Source organism: Dipodomys spectabilis, unplaced genomic scaffold (assembly GCF_019054845.1).
Source record: "Dipodomys spectabilis isolate Male_0828 unplaced genomic scaffold, ASM1905484v1 ptg000297l, whole genome shotgun sequence".
NCBI classification, from domain to species: domain Eukaryota; kingdom Metazoa; phylum Chordata; class Mammalia; order Rodentia; family Heteromyidae; genus Dipodomys; species Dipodomys spectabilis.
In genome coordinates this window covers 19,112,160-19,133,755 of record NW_024870974.1, presented here as the reverse complement: position 1 = coordinate 19,133,755, position 21,596 = coordinate 19,112,160, and the positions used below count along the sequence as shown (strand labels likewise).

Below are 21,596 nucleotides of genomic sequence, written 5' to 3'. Positions count from 1 at the left end.
TCTTGCCAAGAGCTTATTTTACTTACCTGTCATAATTTTTTAGCATGTATTAATTATACCAAGGCATATCACCATGGTATTTCAGATACACATATATACTTAAATCTTTTTTTAAAAAACTTAATTAAAGTGAATTAAGAAAAGTGTACTAACACATGAAAATTGTAGATATCAGTGGAGTAATGTGATGTGTGGAAAATGTGCACATTGCAGGATGTTTAAATCAGTTGAACATATTCATGGCTTCCAATGTATATCATTTGTTTATGGTGAAAACTTTCAAAATCCTTCTTTGAAATGTGTAGCACATTAGTGTTAGCTACAGTAACTCCACTGTATGGCAGCAGTGGGAACTTCTTGGTCCTCTATCGCTAACTTAGTCCTCAAATTTCGCAGGAAGCCTCTGGTAGCCACCATGTTGTGTCTCAATTTCTATCAGACTGAAATTTTTATCCCCTCTTTCCAGTTTTGCCCAACTACATATGCTACATTTTACATATGCATTCCTGTGCAAATATGTGAAGTCCCCCAAAAGAGAGAAGGACATTTTTTTATCTTTCTTCTCTTAAAACACAATGGAGACCACATGGATAAAATGTTGTGTTACTTTCAGCATGACACCACACCTATAATAACACATCTAGCCCCTAAGTGTACAAGGCGACCAGACACTGCAAAAAGTTAAAGGTACCCTGAGTAATCACACTACTATGTTATAAAACCTTTAGACCCTGAGGTCTAGGCCTCCTTAAATGAAGACATCTGGGAATTGTCTTTGGCAACCACACGCTCTGTAGAGCACTCTGATGACTTTGGCTGCCTTGTGTCACACAACAACAGAGAGTCTCAGACATCCAGTGGTTTCCTCAGAGTGAGTTGCTTTCTTTATAGTAATCAACTCACTAGGCCCTGCTGTCAGGGATTCAACCTCCCAATTAACAACTGGAAATGGAATTTAAACCACAGGAAGGAAGACAACTCAGATTTTCCCAAACACAGAGCTAATGAAAAAGTTAGCCAATTAATTGTGTTTTGTTCCTATAGAACATAAAGGTCAATTTAGAAAACAATGTACTTACACAGGTTTATTTACATAGGAAGGTTTTATGGGACATTTGACCAAACCAAATATCCCAAATATCCCTCCTCATCAAATTAACCTAACTTCATTTAAAACTGGAAATTAAGTGAACAAAACTGTTGGCTAGCTGGCTGCTGGTAGTTCATGCCTATAATCCTAACTACTGAGGAGGCTGAGATCCGAGGATTACAGTTCAAAGCCAGCCAGGGCAGCAAAGTTCCTATTAGACTCTTATCTTCAATTAACCACCAGAAAACCAGAAGTGGGGTTGTGACTCGAGTTTTAGAGTGCTAGCCTTGAACAGAAGAACTCAGGGGCAGTGCCCAGGCCCTGAATTCAAGCCCCCTAACCACCACCACCACCAAAATTGTTGACTAGTTTCCTCTTAATTTAATAAGGAATAAAAAGATTTCAAGTAGAGGTCAAAGCTTCTTATCTGAAGGAAATAAAAATGAGAAGAAAACTTCTATACCTTAGCAATTCTTTGTATCACAAGAGACACAGGATGATTCAGATTCCATAGTCTCCCATCTCGGTCACATCAATTTCCACTTACCATCTGTCAACTGTGTTCTGAAAACACTAAAGAAGTAAGTCTAGACATAAATGATTCCTAAGTTCCAAACAACTTCTATTATAATATTGTTATAATTCTTCCATCCTATTAGATATTGCTAATCTCTTTCAGTACCTAGTTTGAGAATTCAGGCTCATCATGTCTTATTAGGAAAAAGTACAGTGTACCCAGAATTCAGAGCTATGTGCAGGCTCAGCGTCTGCCAGACATCTTGGACTGAACATCTCCCAAGAATAAGAAGGATCATGGAAAGAAGAGGTGTGGCTCAAGTGGCAGAGCACCAGCCTTGAGTGGAAAAAGCCAAGAAACAGCACAAGGCCCTGAGTTGAAGCCCCAGTACCAGCACAAGAAAAAGGAAAGAAAAGGAAGGAAGGAAGGAAGAAAGGAAGGAAGGGAGGGAGGGAGGGAAGGAGGGAGGGAGGGAGGGAGGGAGGGAGGAAGGAAGGAAGGAAGGAAGGAAGGAAGGAAGGAAGGAAGGAGAGAGGGAGGAGGGAGGGAAGGAAAGAGAGAGAATGAGGGAAGGAGAAAAGGAAGGGAAAGAAGGAAGGAAGGAAAGAGAAAATGTCACTAGTTTTTGCCTCCAACACTTGCCTGACCAAAGGATTACCCCAGAATGACAGGACATTATTCATGTAAAGAAGCAAGACAGGTGTAAGAAGTCTCTGCCGCAGGCCAGCGTGAATGCGGAGCAGCTCCGCCAACTGCATAGAGGCACTGGGGAGGGATCAATCAATGATCAATCTTGCCTCAAGGGATGGGAATGGTCAGGTGGAAGGGGGAGCTAAAAGATGAGGAGAAGTCCCGGACCCTTCATGAAGGGTGAATGATTTTTACCTGATGCCTGGGGATGAAGGACATTTGATGATAAACAGGCCTGTTTCTAGGACTGACTTGGCATCGTCTTCTTAACAGAACCAAGTTGTATAGGTGCAAATCGCCCCTAATGGATTCTACTCCCCATTCCTGCAGTTAATAAGGCTGGGATTACATTTAGATACTAGAGATGAATTAGTCATTTCTCTAAACAACTGGTTAATTATTGTAATATTCCACTAGGAAATTTGGAATCCTTAAACTCTTATTGCTACTCCGCTGGTAATTACTTCAAAAATTCTCTCGGGGCTGGGAAGGTGGCTCAGTGGTAGAGCGTTTACCCTGGGTTTGATTCCTCAGCACCACATAAGAAAAAAGAAAAAAAAGACGGAAGTGGCACTGTGGCTCAAGTGGTAGAGCACTAGCCTTGAGCTGAAGAGCTAAGGGACAGTGCCCAGGCCCAGAGTTCAGGCCCCACAACCGGACCCCAAAAAAAAATTTCTCTCAACTGCTTATAAAGTTCAGAAAGTCCATTTAAATAGTCCTTGAAGAATATGACATAAACGGATTACTGCTGGGACCACAGCATCTTCAGGGTAGGGAGTGTGATTCGGGTTTTCTTGACCTATGTCTCCTGCACATAGAATGCTGGGGGTTATTTTTCAGGGCAAAAATATAGTTGCCAGTCTTCAAACAAGTGTTTTGTTTCCACATCATAAAGCAGGGTGGCTGCCCTTTGGAAATACAAACCATTGCATCCATTCAGCTCTTGTGGAAGCCCAGAGAACAGACACTCAGTAAAAGTTATCACACATTTAAGAAGACTCACTGATACCCACTAACATCATAGACAGCCACGGTGGCATTTCCAGTCGAAGGATCTCACTGTCACCCGAGAAAGGATGGCTTATTTCAGTATCTCAAATCACATCACCCAAAAGGATTAAGATAAAGCCTTTCATGAAATCTCATTTTTGCATATATATAGGTATACATATATATATATATAATACATATATACATACATATATATTATATATATACATATATATTATAATACATATAATACATATATAATGTGTAGTACACACACACACACACACACACACACACACACACACATACAGAGGTATTCTCCTAGCCTCTTCTGCTCACAGTCATGGGTAAATTTTGAAATAGAAATATCACACCTTAGAAGCTTACCATTGGGAGGGGGACAGGAATCACTGTGGGGTAAGGTGCCAAGTCACTGTGAAGGGAAAGGTTATGCTATGGAGAAGCAGAGCTCTGGAGCCTCCCTGAACTGGTCAGCATAACAGCAGAGAGATTCCTCTACATCACTGAGGTATCCTGACACAGGAGGGAGGGTTCAAGTATACTAAACTCTGCTGGCTTGAACACCACTGTTTCTAAAGCTCCTGGCTTTCAGCAATCAGTAGCACCTGACCAGACCTCCATCTGAGTGAAGGGAGCTGAGCCCTCACTGCAAAGTTGGGGAAAATGTGGTTATCCTAAGGATGCAAGGATTCTATTATGCTTTATCTCTAACAAATCATGTTTTCCTCAAGTTCCAGCATGCTTCGAGTTAACATCAAAGACAAGAATTCTTAACCCCACCAACTGGCAAATACAGGAATTTCAACTGCTCTGATATGATGATGCCAAGTAAATCACTATTAATTTCTTACTTTCCAACCTACTAGTCAACCAGAAACACAGCCAGAACTGCCGATGAAATTACAGATCACGGAGGAGTCCCGCTAATACATTTCTTGCTTTCATCCTCTAAGCACAGCAAGTTCCAAACTTAAAAACAGCTCTTGATTCCTATTAGCATTTTAAATACAGGTTCTAAAAATTACCTTTAGGAGGCAGAGAACTAAGGATGGAATATGACTTGACAAGTATTATTATTAATACAGATTTCCTCTCCATGTTCTGAATGTCATTCCCTGGCATTGAAAAGACCCTGCATTTTCTACCTGTGATAAAAGCAGTGGGACAGACAGGACAGACTGGGTGGAAGGAAATCTAAAATGCATCAGTTTCAAGCTATACCCCCTTGTTTCCTACATTTAATAGGCTGCGATTACATTTAGATATTCATCGTAACAACAGGTTAACTATTAGGAAATCTCTTATTGCTACTCTATTAATAATTACTTAAAGAGTCATCTCAACTGCTTATCAAGTGAAGACAAATATTTTTAATGATCCTTAAAAAATACAGTATAACTGGGTGCTGATGGATCATGCCTACAGTTTTAGCTAGTTGAGAGGCTGAAAACAGGATAGCAGTTCTAGGCCAGTCTGGACAGAAAAGCATACTGTCTCAACAGAGGGAAGTTGGACATGGCGGTGGGCATCTGTCATGCCAGCTACAATGGGAAGCCTCAAAGGGGGCAGACTGTAGCTTAGGCATGTGCCCAGGCAGGAAGTGACACCCTATCTCAAAACCAGGCCCAGTGCCAGGGGCCCACGCCTGTAATCCTAGCTACTCAGGAGGTTGAGATCTGAGGAACACGGTTCAAAGCCAGCCCAGGCAGGAAAGTCCATGAAACTCTTATCTCCAATTAACCACCAGAAAACTGGAAGCAGCACTATGGCTCAAGTAGTGAGCGCTCGCCTTGAGCTGAAGAGCTGGGGGACAGCTCCCAGGCCCAGAGTCCAAGCCCCACACCAACCAACACACACATTCACTCATACACACATTCACATACACACACACACACACAGTCAATGAAACAGGTACCATCTAGCAATTATGAGATCTTAGTACCTCCAAAAAAACAAAACAAAGCAAAGAATACAATTTAGACACACACACACACATACACACACGCACGTGCACACGCACACACGCACGCACACACACACACAAATGTAAGGTCCTCTCTTAGTAAATAGGTATTTTGCTCAGCTACCAGAAGTGCTGTGAATGTCCATAGAATTCACTTTCAATTTGGATTGTCTTGAAACCAGCAGTGGTTTCTAACCACTTGCAGTAATAGTCAGGAAAACATGGCTGTATTTAATAAGATCCGTCCACAGATCGAAAGGAACAAACTCCTAATGCACAACCCAGGGATGTCAGCCAAGCAACCTGATCATTCCCTGAGTTCACCACCATAATGTGGCATCGTCACATCAGGTTAATTATAACCCAGGCAGGAAGCAGTCCGGTCCATTAACGGGTGAAATGATCAGAATGTGCATATTTTAGAATAAATCAGGTACCTGAGAGTTTCATGAGAAGTTCTGAAGCAGCTTTGATCGACACGTCCCTCCGGAGTCCGCTCCCCTTCCCTTCCTGGGTCTTTAGGGTATCCTCTGAGATACTTGGGGATGCCACTTCAGATTCTGGGCTGAACACATAGCTGGATCGAGGCAAAGGGGTGTTGAGGGGCTCTTCTTCCTTGGGTTCCTCTTTCACTTTAAAATTAAGATTCATGGGCTCCTTCTGATTTGCAGCTGTCAAAAGGAAAAAGGAATTATACAGACATACGTGTGTGTCTGTGTGTGTATGTGTGAGTGTGTGAGTGTGTGTGTAAAAGGCCACTCCCTGTACTGAAGCATGGAATGCACGATCACCTTGTGCTAACAGCTGGAGGGATCACACTGTGACCAAAATAGGCAGGGCCCCGAGCACATCGTTGTATTTTTGTACAGTGCACTCCGTGTGCCTGAGCCTTGGTAGGGTGTGGGCTTCGGAATATTTTCAACTTCTTAGAATATTTTAAGGAATGGTGTCTCAACAAAGCTGGCAAGTTGTCTTTGGTTTCCTGAATTTTATGCTTTCCTGTACATGTGGGGTGTCCCCAAGCCATGGGCATTCTCTTTACCTTCTTCTATCATAGAATTATAGTTCAGGCAATTGAATAAAAGCACGTGTCAAAGGCAGTATCCAAAGCCGAAACCTGGGGTAGATATTCACATGAGGATGGGGAATCTGTGGACTGGGAAATCACAGGCTAGAGATGTGTCACCCATGCCTCATGATGAGTGGACCCTGAGCGGCACACCATCACACAGGGACTGGCACTGGGCTTCTTCAGAGTACTACACATAGATCTATGCCTGCATCCCAAGGTATCCTCACCTCTAAGATAGGTCCTTGGATTGGTGGTGGTGGTGGATTTTTCAGGAAAAAATATTATTTTGGAATAATTTTAGATTTACAGAGAAATTGTAAGATGGCTGCACAGCTTTCTTCCCTTAGTCCCGCCCTCTCTATCCACAGCCTCAAAGTAAACAACCCACATAATCACTGTGTGTTTGTCAGAACTGAGAACTTCAGTGATCTAAATTCCAGATCCTAAAGCTTGCTCCTGCCTCCATCTTTCTTCTAGAACCTTCTTTCCCAAGAGCATTCTACTAGTCATTGTAGAGCAATCAATGAGTATTTATTAAGCCTGCGTATCTCTGATTCTTTGAGGAAGAATAATTCAAAGTGAACATGTGTTAAAATTGCTTCTTTGGTGTGTATTTTGTTTATAAACATTCTGAGACTAGGAAAATGATAAAAATAATGAGTCCCTAGAAACAGATCCCAATTTCCAGTGAGGGCAGCCATCCGCAGATACTCAGGACACTAGCAGCTTCGAGGAGTGCATGCTATATGAGAGTGAGGAGAGAAAGATGGTTAGCATTTTTAGCACAACCTAGATTTAACAAAACTTCAAAAAGGTTGAAAAAAAATAGCCAGGCTGTACGTATGTTACTGGATTATGTAAACTTGCAAGGCACTATGTACCTGGTTTTCATTCTGACTCTACCAAGAGTGGCATAAAACGGTAACGTACTGAGGACGTGGAAAAATCTAGCTAATGAAAGAACAGATAAACACGTGGGAAACACTCATTTGCTCAAGTTTTAATTTCCCAAACATCTGGATCTAAATAGAAGCTACAAAAATTAGAAAGACGAAGACTAGCTTGCTTGTTTTTGCTGAGAAATATGAAAAGCTACATTTTATAATTAAGATGATCAAATAATTGCCATCTCTTTAATTATCCTACTTTAAAAGAACCCATCTGTGCAGGGAAAGGTGGAAGTAAAGAGGCTTTCTTTGGTGGGGGAGAGGGCGGAGAGGAAAGTAACGATTTGGGCCTGGCTGTGAAGTCTTCACTACTCACACAGCTCTGTGCACAGATGGGCTCAGCTCAGAAAGGGCATCTGCAGCACCTGCCTTGACTTCTGTTTGTGTATCTCGGGTTTGCCAGAAGCTCCACTTCCAACGCCATGAGGAAGCCCCACTCATCACCAGGCCTCGTCTCTCACTGTTTGTTCCAAACATTTGGGGAGCGGAACCACCCTGATGCTAAGTTAGTTCTGCAAGTTCATGCACTTATTTGCGAAGCTGGGCTGTCATTGAAAGAAATTGGACCCATTTCTGTAAGGATGTCTACAGGACTCAAGATAAAGACCACTGCGGGAGAGAGAAAGGGGTGCAGTGGGACAGTGTCATTCTGACTGTCCAGTTATAAAACGTGGGGATTCATGAACTGTAAAGGGCCTTTTGTACAGTCAGTTGGCATCAGCTCCCGTGGGGATTCCGGCCAAGCCTCCTCTCCTCCAAGGCCTGTTCTACCTAACTCCCTTCAAGACCATTCTTTGTTTCAGGTATAATGTATACAACTAACATCTGAATAGTTACCCGGGGATGCCGCTTCCATCAACCATGATGAATATGATTACTGTTTTAATTTTACAGGTGAAAAAAAAAACCAACACAAAATCCCCAGAAATGAACAGACTAACCACTTCCCCCTCCAACAACAACAAAACCTACACACAGAACTCAGACACAGAGACACGAGACTCCAGCGCTGCAAATATGGTCTAGCTCAGCTTCCCATCAGAAGGGAACTAACTTAAGCAACTGCATCATGGGAAATGGAAAAATCAGGCAAATGGAAAATGAGTGACAGGAGTAAGCTAAGCATTGCCGAGAAAGGGAAGGGTAGGTGTCACCTGCGGGGAAGGGACATTTTGTGGCAGAAGGAAGGTGAAAGACAGGGAAAAGATGGCAATGTAGATGCTCTGGACCCCTCTGCAGAAGGACAAGGACATCTCTTGCTCTTTAGAGTCCGGCATTGTGGAGAACGCTGAGCTGCTCTGTGGAAAAGGAAGGCTATTAGGAATTACATTTCCTATCTCAGGCTAAACAAAGCCAAACTCTTAACACCTGAAAGAGACCACAGACCTGTGATGTCCCATGCTCCAAGGTACCCTAGGGTACGCTGCAAGGATTCCAACACATTTGTCTCCAATTTAAATCTGTAAGATGGTTAAATTAATTTAACATTGAGTTTTAAGTTGTGTATCCTCAGTTGTATTCTCCATAAAGTATCAACTCACTAGAGAGCACTAATGTGCTAACTTATGTCAACATGTTAATTCAGTTTTGTGCAGTGCTTATAATGCATTTGCTCCTGCTTTCAAAGGAATGCTAGACTTCTAGTTGTCTGTTATTAATAGGGAAATGGTTCACGTAGCTCTGCTCCATGTGAAGATGCAGCGCGACAGCAGTGGGAGAGCCTGTAGCATGCCTCCCCTCAGCTTCTCAACCCCAGCACCACGGCTGGCCAGACTGGCTCACATCCTGCGGAGGGGCTGTCCTGCCCCCGCTGGAAGACGTTCCCCACATCCCTAGCTTCTACCTGCCAGCAGTGCCCGACCATTTTCGAACACATAAACCTCCCTCCAGACATTACCAATGGTCCCGTGGCAATGCCTGTCTTAAGTGAAATTCCAGAGCAGGTTCTAGAGTGTGTGCTCTGGAGAAATTTCTGATTGGGGCTAGTAGACCAAAACAGACAGACAGACTGATAGACAGATGAAGATGTGTAGCTAGAGTCACCAATCACTTATAGAACACATAGCACATACTGTCTTGTGATGGCTCACCCAGATTAGCTTGTCTGACCTTTACCACGACTCTTTCAGGTAGATCCTAATGTTATTTCCATATGGCAGGTGAAGATCAACCATCTAAAGTCATGAAGTACATTTTCCATCTAACAGTTCACTGAGAACTAACCACGCTGTTCATAGAGAATGGGGGATGGTTCTGAATGTGTCTTGTCTGTCATTTGTTGTAAGGAATGAAGGCTACTGCTGAGTGTTGTTGATTCTGAAGCAGAAGTTTTATAGAATTATACTCTTCTTTCAAGCATCTGAATAAATCTAATTAAAGGAACCTTGAGATTACAAGACAAATTGTGAAAAATCAGTTCCCATTTTCCGTAACTTCACTGCATTCAGCAGTATTCTCTTTATTGTTCTGTCTTCTTTTGCCTTTTTTTTTTAAAGACAGAGTCTTGCTACATAGCCCAGGCTACCCTTGAACTCTGAAATCTCTAATCCTCAACCTCCTGAGTGCTAGGATTACAGTTGTGCGCCACCACCAGCTGAAGCCTGATACAAAGCAGTATTTTTCGAAACTGAAATCAGCAAAATAAATTTAAAAATACATTGGACAACAGCATTGCTAAAAAAGTGTCCAAAACCTATAACGTCAGAGTAACTGGTTTCCTAATAGTTTAGATTTTTAACTAAACATTATAAATGTACATTTTAAAACAAAAATCTCTTTTATATGGCTTGTATCTTGAGACCTCACATAAGAATTTGCTTGAACAAAAATGGACCTAATGTTTTCAAAAGCCAAGAAATGAACAAACCATTAGTGTTTTATAGTCTCCTTATTTTACAGTAAGAAAACACAGGAGCCAAAAATGACGCATCCTTTACAAAAATCACACATTTGTTAATGATCCAAACAGAATCAGAAGCTCCCACAGGCTGACACAGACTCATACCTGTAATCCTAGCTATTCAGGACGCTGAGATCTGAGGATTGAGCTTTGAAGCCAGTTTGGGTAGGAAAGTCCATGAGACTCCAATAAACTACTCCTTCCCCTAACAAAAAAAAATAGCTAAAAGTGGAGCCATGGCTCAAGTGGTAGAGCACTAGCCTTGAGCAAAAAGAAGCTCAGGGGCAGTGCCCAGGCCCTGAGTTCAAGCCCAGGACTGGCACAACATCAAAACAACAACAAAACAGAATTAGAGCTTAACTCTGCAGACCACAGGCCAGGGCTGTTACAGCTATTCAAATTCTCTTGAGAATGTCACGTAGGTACACATACACATGTGCTTTAAGAAAAGCCTTTTGAAACTCTAAGAAAGGCCATTTTGATAAAATAATAGTTAACTGCAGCTGAATATTCCTTTTAAATGTTAAGCATCCCATATGCAAATGGAATGTTAAAAACACGTTCCAAATAGTTTTACATCTTACTGTTTAATTTGCCTTAAATCATGTGAAATTTTAACTCTGTCTTCTTTCCCAGTCACCTCCACCTGTGTTAACCCCTGGCTAGCCTTGGGGATGTCCAGACCCGAAGCAAGTCTACCAACTTCCTGGATAACAGCTCTGATTGTGGGCCCTGAGCTAAGGTGAGAAGAGCCCTGTGAGAGAAGAGGCGAGTGTGAACCCCAGCGCGTGAGGCCTCGAGCACTGCACATGAATAAATAAACTCCTTCTCCGCAAGGCACTACTAAAACCCGCACATAATGACCACCAGCAGCCATCTGCGGCTATCCACTTAACAGACAGGACAGTTCCCTTGTCAACAGCAGGGAAGACAAGTCCTGAAAACCTATCAAACCCGAGTCCATGCGAAAGAAAAGCTGTATTTTAAATTCATGCTATTAACACATTGAAAGAATGAAATCACAGTTAGCCACAGAGTTGTTTGCATGGTGACGAGAAGAAAGAAAGAGAACCTAAAGGTTGGACAGTATTCTCTCCAATACTATTCAGGGAAGCTGGTGAGGACCTACTCCAACTGACAGCTCCTTGTGCCTGTCACCCTTGTCACTGAAATTAATATGCTGGTATTCTGGATCAGTTGCACATGATTTCTGTCGCTGTGGATCATCCAGGGACTCTGAAGAGCTGGGGGGGGGGGGGGTGCAAGCAATGGCCACAGTGGTTCGTTCCCTTTGCATACTGTGACCCCCTGCGAGAAGACTCTACAGAAGATATGGAGCTCTAGACTCCACGTGTCTAGAACCCAGGACAAGAGGAAAGAAGGTGGAGGTGAAGAAGGGTGTCTGGGTTGGTGACCACTGTCCACAATTTTCCTGAGAGAGCCTGTTGCAGGGGGCCTTGGAAGAATGGTCAGCCATGGTTTAGATGTTGGGGGCTGGGGAGGGGGTGCTGGGCTGAGGCAGTTGGCTGGAAGGTTGTCTAGGTGTGAGGTGAAGACTCCAAGGGCAAGGAGAGATGATAAATGTATTTTGAAGACACACACACACACACAGACACACACACACACACACACACACACACACACACACACACACACACACACACACAATGTAACCAGATTCCAGACTAAAAGCACATGCAGTAGAAATGATGCCATGGTTTTGAAGCCAAGGAAAATAAACAGTGAAGCAGACGGAGGTCAAAAGACAGTTCATGCAACTGAGAAATAAAAATTAGGTAATAGCTAATTAAGTGGTTATGAGCCAAGCCTTTGCAAGTAGACCAAGCTGAATCTTTGCTCTGTGTTTTACAGCTGAAGCCTTGGTGGCTCAGCTTCCACGTCTATAAAATAGGTGTACTATCACTGACCGTGTGTCATACCACAGTGAGGGGTAAACAGGGAGCTGCACGAAGTGGCTGGCCAAGAGCCTGGCTCTCTGCAGGTACGGGGTTACCGAGTACTCTTATACTATGTAGGAGACACAACTGGTAGCAATCATAGTGGTAGTAGACAGAAGAAAACACTCGGGTGAGAAGGAAGAGAATGCCTGAGCTTTTACATAAACAGGAGACCTCACCTCAAAACATTCCCCCTGGGTCTATCAAGATAAAAAAAAATATTCTGACACCAATTTTAGAACTAGTCTACATGCAACACGGTGTGGTAAGAAAGAACTGGATTCCAGTCGACACCCACCACCAGTTATTTAGTCCAGGATGTGGATTCCTCATCTACAGGGCATTGTGACAGGACTTCTCGGGCTCTCTGTGTGGCTCAGTGAGAAGGCACTTGTCTAACGTTCCAGGGCTTCTGATTTGATTTGGATCCCTAGCACCACAAATAATACCAATAACAATAAGAACAACAATTACTATAATAATGCAACTTCTAAAGAAGTCTGCCATACATTCGGAGAAGGGCTCCATGTTGCGTAAGTTGATCACAAAGAAGAAGGGCAAAGAATGGAGCCAACTTCCTGATTGGCTGCTGGAAAGGAGCTCTAGTCCAGCCACTTATTAGCTGTATGAACTTGAGCAAGGCCCTTAACCTCTCTGTTTCTTAGATTCCTCATGCGTATGATGGGAACGGTAATATTACGTTCGGCTCACAGTTAAACAGCGCTGAGTAAGCACTCCACACAAAGCAGAGATGATACCTAATGAGTCAAGAGCATCAAGTCTCTATCCGTTCACATTTCAACAACGGTGTGTGCAGTTCCAGGCTCTGCTTATGATTCCATCTGCCCTCTGTGACTCAGAGAAGTCTCAAGAAGGAACAAGTCACGAAAAACAGGAAAGAGCTCTACTTACTCCCTCTCTGCCTCTCTGTCTCTGTATCTCTCTCTCTCTCTGTCTCTCTCTAGCATATGATTCACCAAGTTCAATAAACCCCAGGGTTTCAAAAGGGCATTCAGATTTAGAAGCACCCCCTCTCCCCAAACAGGTGCTCAGAAGAGAACTGTTAGTCACGTGGTCCCCGAGTTCCCATCACAAGGAAACCAAGGACACAAGAGAACAACCACACTGAAGATGTGTCTGGGTATAAAGAGCACAATGTGGCTTTTCTATGGAGGAAGGCCCATTTGTAAGGAAGAGTCTAGAAGGCCAATCACAGCCACTGTGCAAAAGCGATGCTTCAGTCCAAGGAGCATCTCCCAAGCCTCCTTCTCTACCAGGGGACCTGCCATCGACGCATAAGTCCCACCACACCCCAGAGGCATAAAATCCTGTGCAATGGATGGAAGGAGCACACGAAAGGCCTCTGGGCAACTACCAGATATGATACAAGTACTTTTGCCAGCGCCCCTTCATTTACACACAGAAACCTTTGCCCCTTCACGGCCGAGCCACTAATAAACTAGGAGCAAATTACACATTGCTCTGAGGCTGAAAGTAAGTGGTAGCTTTAAAAGGTCCATCTCTCCTAGTTAAAATTATTTCTGTCTCCATTTTATGAAATTAATATGATGTGGGAGACAGTACAAGGTTGTTTTTTTTTTCCAGTTTCCAAATTTAAAAGAGTTGAAGTAACTTATATCTTTTATTTTGAAAAACCAGGGACAAAAAAGATATTCCCTGCCAACAAGTGAAGTGCCAAGTTTCTGTCAACTGTTTGGTTATAATTTGGAGAGCTAGAATTAAATGTTATGTCTTAAAAGGCAGAGTCTGCAGAAAGAGGAATGATGCAAGGCCATCGCGGGCAACTCATAATCAAGCTTTGAATGCTGATGCTCCCAGTTCCTTGATGCTCATCCATTGGGTCTAAAGATTTTGAACTGGTCAGGCACCAGTGGTCCATGCCTGTGATCCTAGGTATTCCGGACACTGAGATCTGAGGAGCCTGATTCAAAGACAGCCCAGGTAGGAAAGTCCATAAGACTCTTATCTCCTACAAGCTACTTTAAAAAGGCCAGAAATGGAGCTGTAGCTCAAGTGGTAAAGAGCTGGCCTTGACCAAAAAAGCTCAGGGACAGCACTTAAATTCAGCACACACACACACACACACACACACACACACACACACACACACGCTGAACTGGACAAATATCTCTTGTCATGAGGTATCATGAGCAAAATACCATGGTGTTTTGCTCCCCATGCCAACTCTGATCTACAATGTAATGCTTCACAGCCATTCTCACCCCTGTTTTTGGTGGTGTGGCATGGAACACAGGGAGAATCATACTCAGAAAACCTTCAATTCCATTGGAAAAAGACAGTTCCCAGTACCAAGTTTCTACTCCACATCAGAGGTCCTTAGTCCTGACTGTATGTTAGAACCATCTGAAGATTGTAAAGAAAATATCATTGTCTGGGGCTTATCCCAGACCAATTAATTAAATCATTATTTCTAGGCCCTGACATTTTGCAAACGCTCCCCAGACGAGCCCGGCGTGCAGCAGAGGACATTAAGAATTGCTGTTAGCAGGGGAGACAGGCCAGGAGCGGCCAAATCTGGTGTTCCCATCATTGGGGAAGCACCCTTCCTCAGCAAACTCCGAGTCACGTGACCCTGGGCTTCCCTGCCACACAATGGTTTGCGAAGATCTTCTGGCTTCCAGAAAAGAACTAAGAACACAATAGGGCTCCAGCTCTTGGAAAGGCCTGCCTTCCAGATCAAAAGCCTGAGCAAAGTCTAGAATATTCTCTTTCCTAGCAAGCCCGAGAGACAGCAGTAAGCGCTGATCTATATCCTGCCCCAAATCCTCCATGACGCTGAGCCTGGCTGTGCGCGTTCTGGGGAGTAATGTTCCTCTCACAGGACTCAGGAATGTGAAGTATGGACTTGGAAAAGTAGCTGATGCTTTGGAAAGGTGTTTTGTTTTGCTTTTTAATTTAGACTCATAGTGAGAAATCCCCCAATGGGGATGATAAGAGGAGAACATAAAGGGCATTTAAAACAACCCTTTACACAGTGATTCCAAATCTCGTTGGGTTCCATTCAAGCATCTTTCTCAGGGTTAATGGAAGGAGCAAGAATGACTTCCCTTAATAACTGGGCAAGAAAGCATCAAGTGTTTTCGCCCTCTCTCTTAGAAACAAGTAGGTGTCTGCACGCTTGAATTTGTCACTGTGCTGCAGCTTTGCAGACAGTGATCCGGCTGGCACAGAGACTCCCAGACTCGGTGCCCTCAAACAGCTGCTCCCTACTGTTCCAGCAGGTGCATGGACAGAGCCCTGGGAAAAACTCCCTGCAAGAACAATGGCGCTGTTATGACACCAAGGGATAGAGCCTGAGGCTAACTACTCGTTCACTCCATCCGAGGACAGGAAGAGCCAGAAACTCAGCCACAGCTCCCTGGGTTTTGGCCTTTCTATTCTTGCATTATGTCCACAGAGAGAGTCAGGTAGAGCACACAGCAAAATGCAAGCTGTCAATTCTAGGGCTGGACCAACCACACAGTTCACAGAATTAAAAAAAGAAAGAAAAATCCTTGCAGAAAATGTATTCTCCTTTTAACTTATCTTCTCCTCCTGTGGGTTGCATCACCACAGTCACCAAGTTTACATTTACATCCAAATATGCACACACAAAAAAAATTACCAATGCATCGCACTCCCCCGTGACTTTATAACAGGTTGCTAGGTAACAGTGCATACAAGTCAGGTTTCAAGACCTCTGGTAAGCCACCATAAAATAGCTGCATGGGCCTTTTGCATAAAGAGTGTGCATTTGTTATCTGTTTCCTTATGCCAACTGATCAGTCAGTAAATAGTTGGTCTGCTAAACCATAAACAACTCCTCATCAATAGCTAACTGAGGAAACAGGTCACAATATAAAGCTTTGGCGCACGGAGCCTTACCCCAACCTATAAGCTCCTTCCTTCCTCATCATTCTTCTCCCTCTTGTTTCTGCTATTTGTAGTGCTCATTCAAAGCCTGATCTTCTGCTCCCTGAGATGGGCTGGAATTAATTACAGTCTGATGATGGGGTGCTCAGACCCCAGCCCAGCAAGAGCTGTGTATCACACACCAGCATTTCATCCGAAGATTAAATCTACCCACCTCCTTCTTTGTGGCACCCAGATTTTAAATGATCACCTTGGAGTTAGAATGTCTGCACTGGCCATGCTCATCTGAAGCAGAAAACATCCACCATTCTAAATTATGCTCAAAGAATGTCACATATGATTCTTTGACTGGACCACATGGCCTAAGCTTCTGCTGTCATAGCTGCTGTCATAGGAGAGGCCACTGAGGAGGAACTAGAGTGTCTCTGAAGATGATATCCGGAAGGATCAGGGCAGCCAATGGAAAACTGGAAACATGCATTTTCCCCATAGGTTTTTTTTTTTTAAATATAAAATTCCCAGTGTGTAAAATACCATTTTCCCTGCCACTGGGATGGAAGAGGGAAGAGGCCTCAGGGACGCGCCATCTCTTCATGCTGAGCTGAGGTCAGATGTGATGAATTTCCATAACTGGTCATCTGTAGGGGCGCCCTCACTCCCGCCACAGGCTGGCATGAGTGCCCATGGCCGCCCTTGCTCTCTTCCTCCTCAGTTCACTGGGGGAATGCCTCGTCTCCCACCTATTTCTCTTCATTCTGTCCCAACTCATCCACTGCAGAAGAGCAAAGATCTAGGGTGAGGGGGACATTCCAGAAGGCCCGATGAGGTGTCATCTAGCAAAGGGACTTCAGAGGGAAGCTGGGCCTCTCATTCACCTGGCAATGACATTTAGTGAAATGCAACTCACAGTCCATTTAAAGGAAGGCGGTGACCAATTATTCTCCATTTAAAGGGTATTGTCAATCTCCAGAGAGCTGAAATGGCATTTGGAAATTATCCTGGGAACTGCCACCTACACTGGCAGACAGAACCAATTCTCAACCGACCTTTCCCCACCCTCTACAACCCCTTTAAAATTTAAAATCGTACTTTTCAAAACATAATGAGTAACAGCACAGTCCCACAATGTGTCTTATTACCCCAAGAGAGTCAGACAAAAAAACATCTAACATTTCTCTACTCCTTTTTAACATTATTACTTAAATCAAAGACACTGGAAAAAATTGACCAAAAAAAAAAAACACCCCAAAAGAAACATCATGTATAATTTGATAGCAATAGAAAGCAATGTCAATTAAAAAGAATATACTTTTTGCCATTTATACATCATCTTCTTTTCTAAGGGCATTAGGGCAGTTTGGAAAAGAATGTTTTAATTCCATTTTATATGAATTATCTAGAGTGGTCAACTTCAAGAGGTGGAAATTAATGGTGGTTACACTGAAGGGAGAGAATGGGGCATAATTATCTAATGAGTGCCCTTTTGGATGATGGAAAGTTCTAGAGATGGATGGAGGAGGGCAGTTACAGAGCAATACAATTTGTATTAATGCTGCTGAATCACACACCTAAAAATGATTCAAACAGTAAAGTTTATGTTACATACACTTTACCATTATAAAAAAAAAAACCCTGAAGAAAGAATCAATGACAGCAACCTTTACCATTTGTTCTAATTATACATGTCTATAATTCCTGTTTGTCAACTGTGTTTTTGGAAATCTCTCAAATTGAAACAGTAAAAGAACATGAAACGATGAAAAAAATGAGGAATTCCATATATATGTATATATATCCACATACATATATGTACATGGATGGCTTTTATAGAAACCAGGATGAAAGAAATCAAGCTAAACAGAGCCCAAGGTCACACACAAAGCCACGGGTGTGAACCTGGCTCACCTAGTGATCTTCACCCTGCCCAACAACAAGAACCCCTGAGAGGCGTGACAACGGCAGGAAGTCAACATTCCCTGTGATTCCAAGATCCACGTGGAAGCAGTGTCTAACTCCAGAGGCTGGGCAAAGAAAAAATGGAAGGAAATAGGCAGGAAGGCAGGAAGGAGAGGGAGGGCGGGAGGGAGAAAAGGAGAAGGTGAGGAAAGAGAGGGGGAGGGAAGCAGGAAATAAGGAAGGAAGGAAGGAAGGAAGGAAGGAAGGAAGGAAGGAAGGAAGGAAGGAAGGAAGGAAGGAAGGAGAGGGAGGGAGTTAGGAAGGAAGGAAGGATGGAGGAAGGGAGGAGGAAGGAAGGAGGAACGAGGAAGGAAGGAGGAAGGGAGGGAGGAGGAAGGAGGAAGGGAGGAGTAAGGAAAAAGGAGGAAGGGAGGAGGAAGGAGGGAGGAAGGAAGGAAGGAGGAAGGGAGGAGGAAGGAGGGAGGAAGGAAGGAGGAAGGAAGGAGGAAGGGAGGAGGAAGGAGGGAGGAAGGAAGGAGGAAGGAGGAAGGAAGGAAGGAGGAAGGAAGGAGGAAGGGAGGAGGAAGGAGGGAGGAAGGAGGGAGGAAGGAGGGAAGAAGGAGGGAGGAAGGAGGGAGGAAGGAGGAAGGAAGGCGGAGCTTCGCGGACGCGCAGCCGTGCGGGAGGCCTGACACCGGAGGCTGGGCGGGCGGGAGGGCGGGCGGGAGGGCGGGGCGGGGCATCCCACCCTGGTCAAGTACCTGACAGCTTCATGAGAAAATCGGACGCCATCTTAACAGAGATGTCCTGGCTGAACAGGGCGGCGGCGGGGCCGGCCGCGAACTCGGAGGGGTCTGTCGGCTTTAAGAGGCTGGCGGGCCTGTCGTCGGCGCTCGCGGGGAAGGAGGCGGGCAGGCCGTTCTCTTCCTTGGGCTCCTCCTTCACCAGCGAGGGCGGGGGGCCGGCCCCGCCGGGGGGAGTCCTCTCTGCGGGGCTGGGCGCGGCGGCGGCCCCCACTAGCTCGGGCCCCGCGCCTTCCCCGGGCCGCCCCGCGCAGCCTCTGTCACTGACTTCGGGGTCTGGGGCCTCCTCCTTCACCTTGGCTTCCGTGCGCAGGAAGTGCTGGTGGCAGCGCATGTGCAGCTTCAGGCTGAAGTGGCGGGAGGAGGTGAACGGGCACAGCTGGCACTGGAAGGTCTCGCCGCGGTCCTGGTGCTGGTGAACCTGCCGGGGACACGGAGGGTGAGCTGCCCGCGGGGGGAGTCGGGCCGGGCAGGGGCAGGCCGGGCAGGGGCAGGGGCAGGCCGGGCAGGGGCAGGCCGGGCAGGGGCAGGCCGGGCAGGGGCAGGCCGGGCAGGGGCAGGCCGGGCAGGCCGGGCAGGGGCAGGCCGGGCAGGGGCAGGGGCAGGCCGGGCAGGGGCAGGCCGGGCAGGGGCAGGCCGGGCAGGGGCAGGCCGGGCAGGCCGGGCAGGGGCAGGCCGGGCAGGGGCAGGGGCAGGCCGGGCAGGGGCAGGGGCAGGCCGGGCAGGGGCAGGCCGGGCAGGGGCAGGCCGGGCAGGGGCAGGCCGGGCAGGGGCAGGCCGGGCCGGGGCAGGGGCAGGCCGGGCAGGGGCAGGCCGGGCAGGGGCAGGGGCAGGCCGGGCAGGGGCAGGGGCAGGCCGGGGCAGGGGCAGGGGCAGGCCGGGGTAGGGGCAGGGGCAGGGGCAGGCCGGGCAGGGGCAGGCCGGGCAGGGGCAGGGGCAGGCCGGGCAGGGGCAGGGGCAGGGGCAGGCCGGGCCGGGGCAGGCCGGGCAGGGGCAGGGGCAGGCCGGGCAGGGGCAGGGGCAGGCCGGGAAGGGGCAGGCCGGGCAGGGGCAGGCCAGGCAGGGGCAGGGGCAGGCCGGGCAGGGGCAGGGGCAGGCCGGGCAGGGGCAGGGTCAGGTCGGGCAGGGGCAGGCGGTGCAGGGGCAGGGGCAGGCCGGGCAGGGGCAGGAGCAGGCCGGGCAGGGGCCAGGGCTGGGGCAGGGGCAGGCCGGGCAGGGGCAGGGGCAGGCCGGGCAGGGGCAGGGGCAGGCTGGGCAGGGACAGAGGTAGGCCGGGCCGGGGCAGGCCGGACCGGGGCAGGCCAGACCGGGGCAGGCCAGGCTGGGGCAGGGGCAGGCCGGGCAGGGACAGAGGTAGCCTGGGGCAGGGGCAGAGTAGGCCGGGCCGGGGCAGAGGTAGGCCGGGCTGGGGCAGGCCGGGCAGGGGCAAGGGCAGGCCGGGCCGGGGCAGGGCTGGGGCAGAGGTAGGCCGGGCCAGGCTGGGGCTTCCCCACCCGCAGGCCGTCTTTCTGCCACCCTCCACGGTTACGCAGTAGGCCAAGGGCTGGACGAACACGGTTCGAAGCCAGTTGGGCAGGAGAAATCCATGAGACCCTTATCTCCAACGAACCACCCAAAGGGATCCAAGTACAAGTATGGCTCCAAGTGATGAGTGCCAATCTGGGGCAGAACGAGCTAAGGCACCGCACCATGGCCCTCAGTTCAAGCCCAGTCCCAGCACAAAACAAAAACATCATCATCATCATCATCATCATCATCATCATTTCTCCACGGGACAAAGGATCCCCAAGAGCACATAGCTAATGAGGTCAACCCTGCAAGCTAAGAGTCTTAAAGACTCAGGCTTGCACTGAGGACCCCGTACTGCAGTGCTCCACTCTCGGTCCACCCCTTCGCCGGGTGAGCTGGCATAATCACTCCTTAGAGGTCAAAGAGGAGACCTGTCAAGTTATTCTTCTCACAATAATGCTTTGCATAGACCCAATTATAGCCACCTAGAGAATTCGTTATGTTGTGCACACCATAATTTCAATTTTCCAAGTGCTGCTCTTAGATTAATTAAGAATGTAGAAGTTAAGGTCTCCAGGGAATTCCCATTTCCTAGATAGGGAAATGGAGATCCTTTCTCTCCTCTCCTGACACCTCCCACCCCCTCCCCCCTCACACCAACCTTCCCCCTTAAAAAAATGGCTTGCAGTTCCACAGGAAGAGAACAGAACAGGAGAAAAACCCACGGTCAAGGTAAAGCAAGTTTTCCAAATGCGTCTACCTCAGGCTGCAGATTCTGATGTCTGCACTGAGGACTGCAGACTTTGAAATCCAGCTCTAGTCCCGCCTGCCCACGATACCTGTAAAAATGGCAAGAAACTTCTTTTTTTCCTCCCCCTTCCTGTCACTACCAAATTTAGTGCTTGAGAAAGTGAGGAAATCATTGCACTAAGCCTGAGCCAAGCTTCAAACTGGCAGGTGCTCCTAAGCGTATAGCTTCCCCAATTCATCTCTGCCAATGTGCTTCGGAGCTGACCCTGCTACTCCCTGCTATTTCAGGGCTGGCCCTCCCCAGAAGAGAAACTGCCAGTTGGGTAGATTTGGGCCAAATGATTTGGAGAGTTGTGTGATCTGGACAGAGCAGAACCTAAGCGATGGAATTCCAAACCAAACTGACCCTGCATTGTTCAGAGGTGACCCAAATGGGATTTGAACCCAGGTCCTCGGGATGTTAGAAAAGGCTCATTTTGTCCATCCATAATACCACCTGGCCCTCTGCGTGGGTTTCTTTCCCAAGACAGCAAGTTTTACTACAGCTGTTTATGTCTCCTGAATGCAATCCAAAAGCATTCTTCACCAGCCAAAACA

General features: G+C 46.6%; 1 protein-coding gene across 1 annotated transcript in view; it reads right to left on the bottom strand.

Moving 5' to 3' along the window:
- Znf827 (zinc finger protein 827) overlaps positions 1-21,596 on the bottom strand; it is a 148,940-nt gene that overhangs the window by 80,521 nt on the left and 46,823 nt on the right. The window contains exons 4-5 of the mRNA XM_042701742.1: positions 18,699-19,161; positions 5,709-5,942 (exon numbers count right to left, since the gene is read on the bottom strand). Of these exons, the coding sequence (XP_042557676.1) occupies positions 5,709-5,942; positions 18,699-19,161 (697 nt within the window). The remainder of the gene's footprint in view (positions 1-5,708; positions 5,943-18,698; positions 19,162-21,596) is intronic.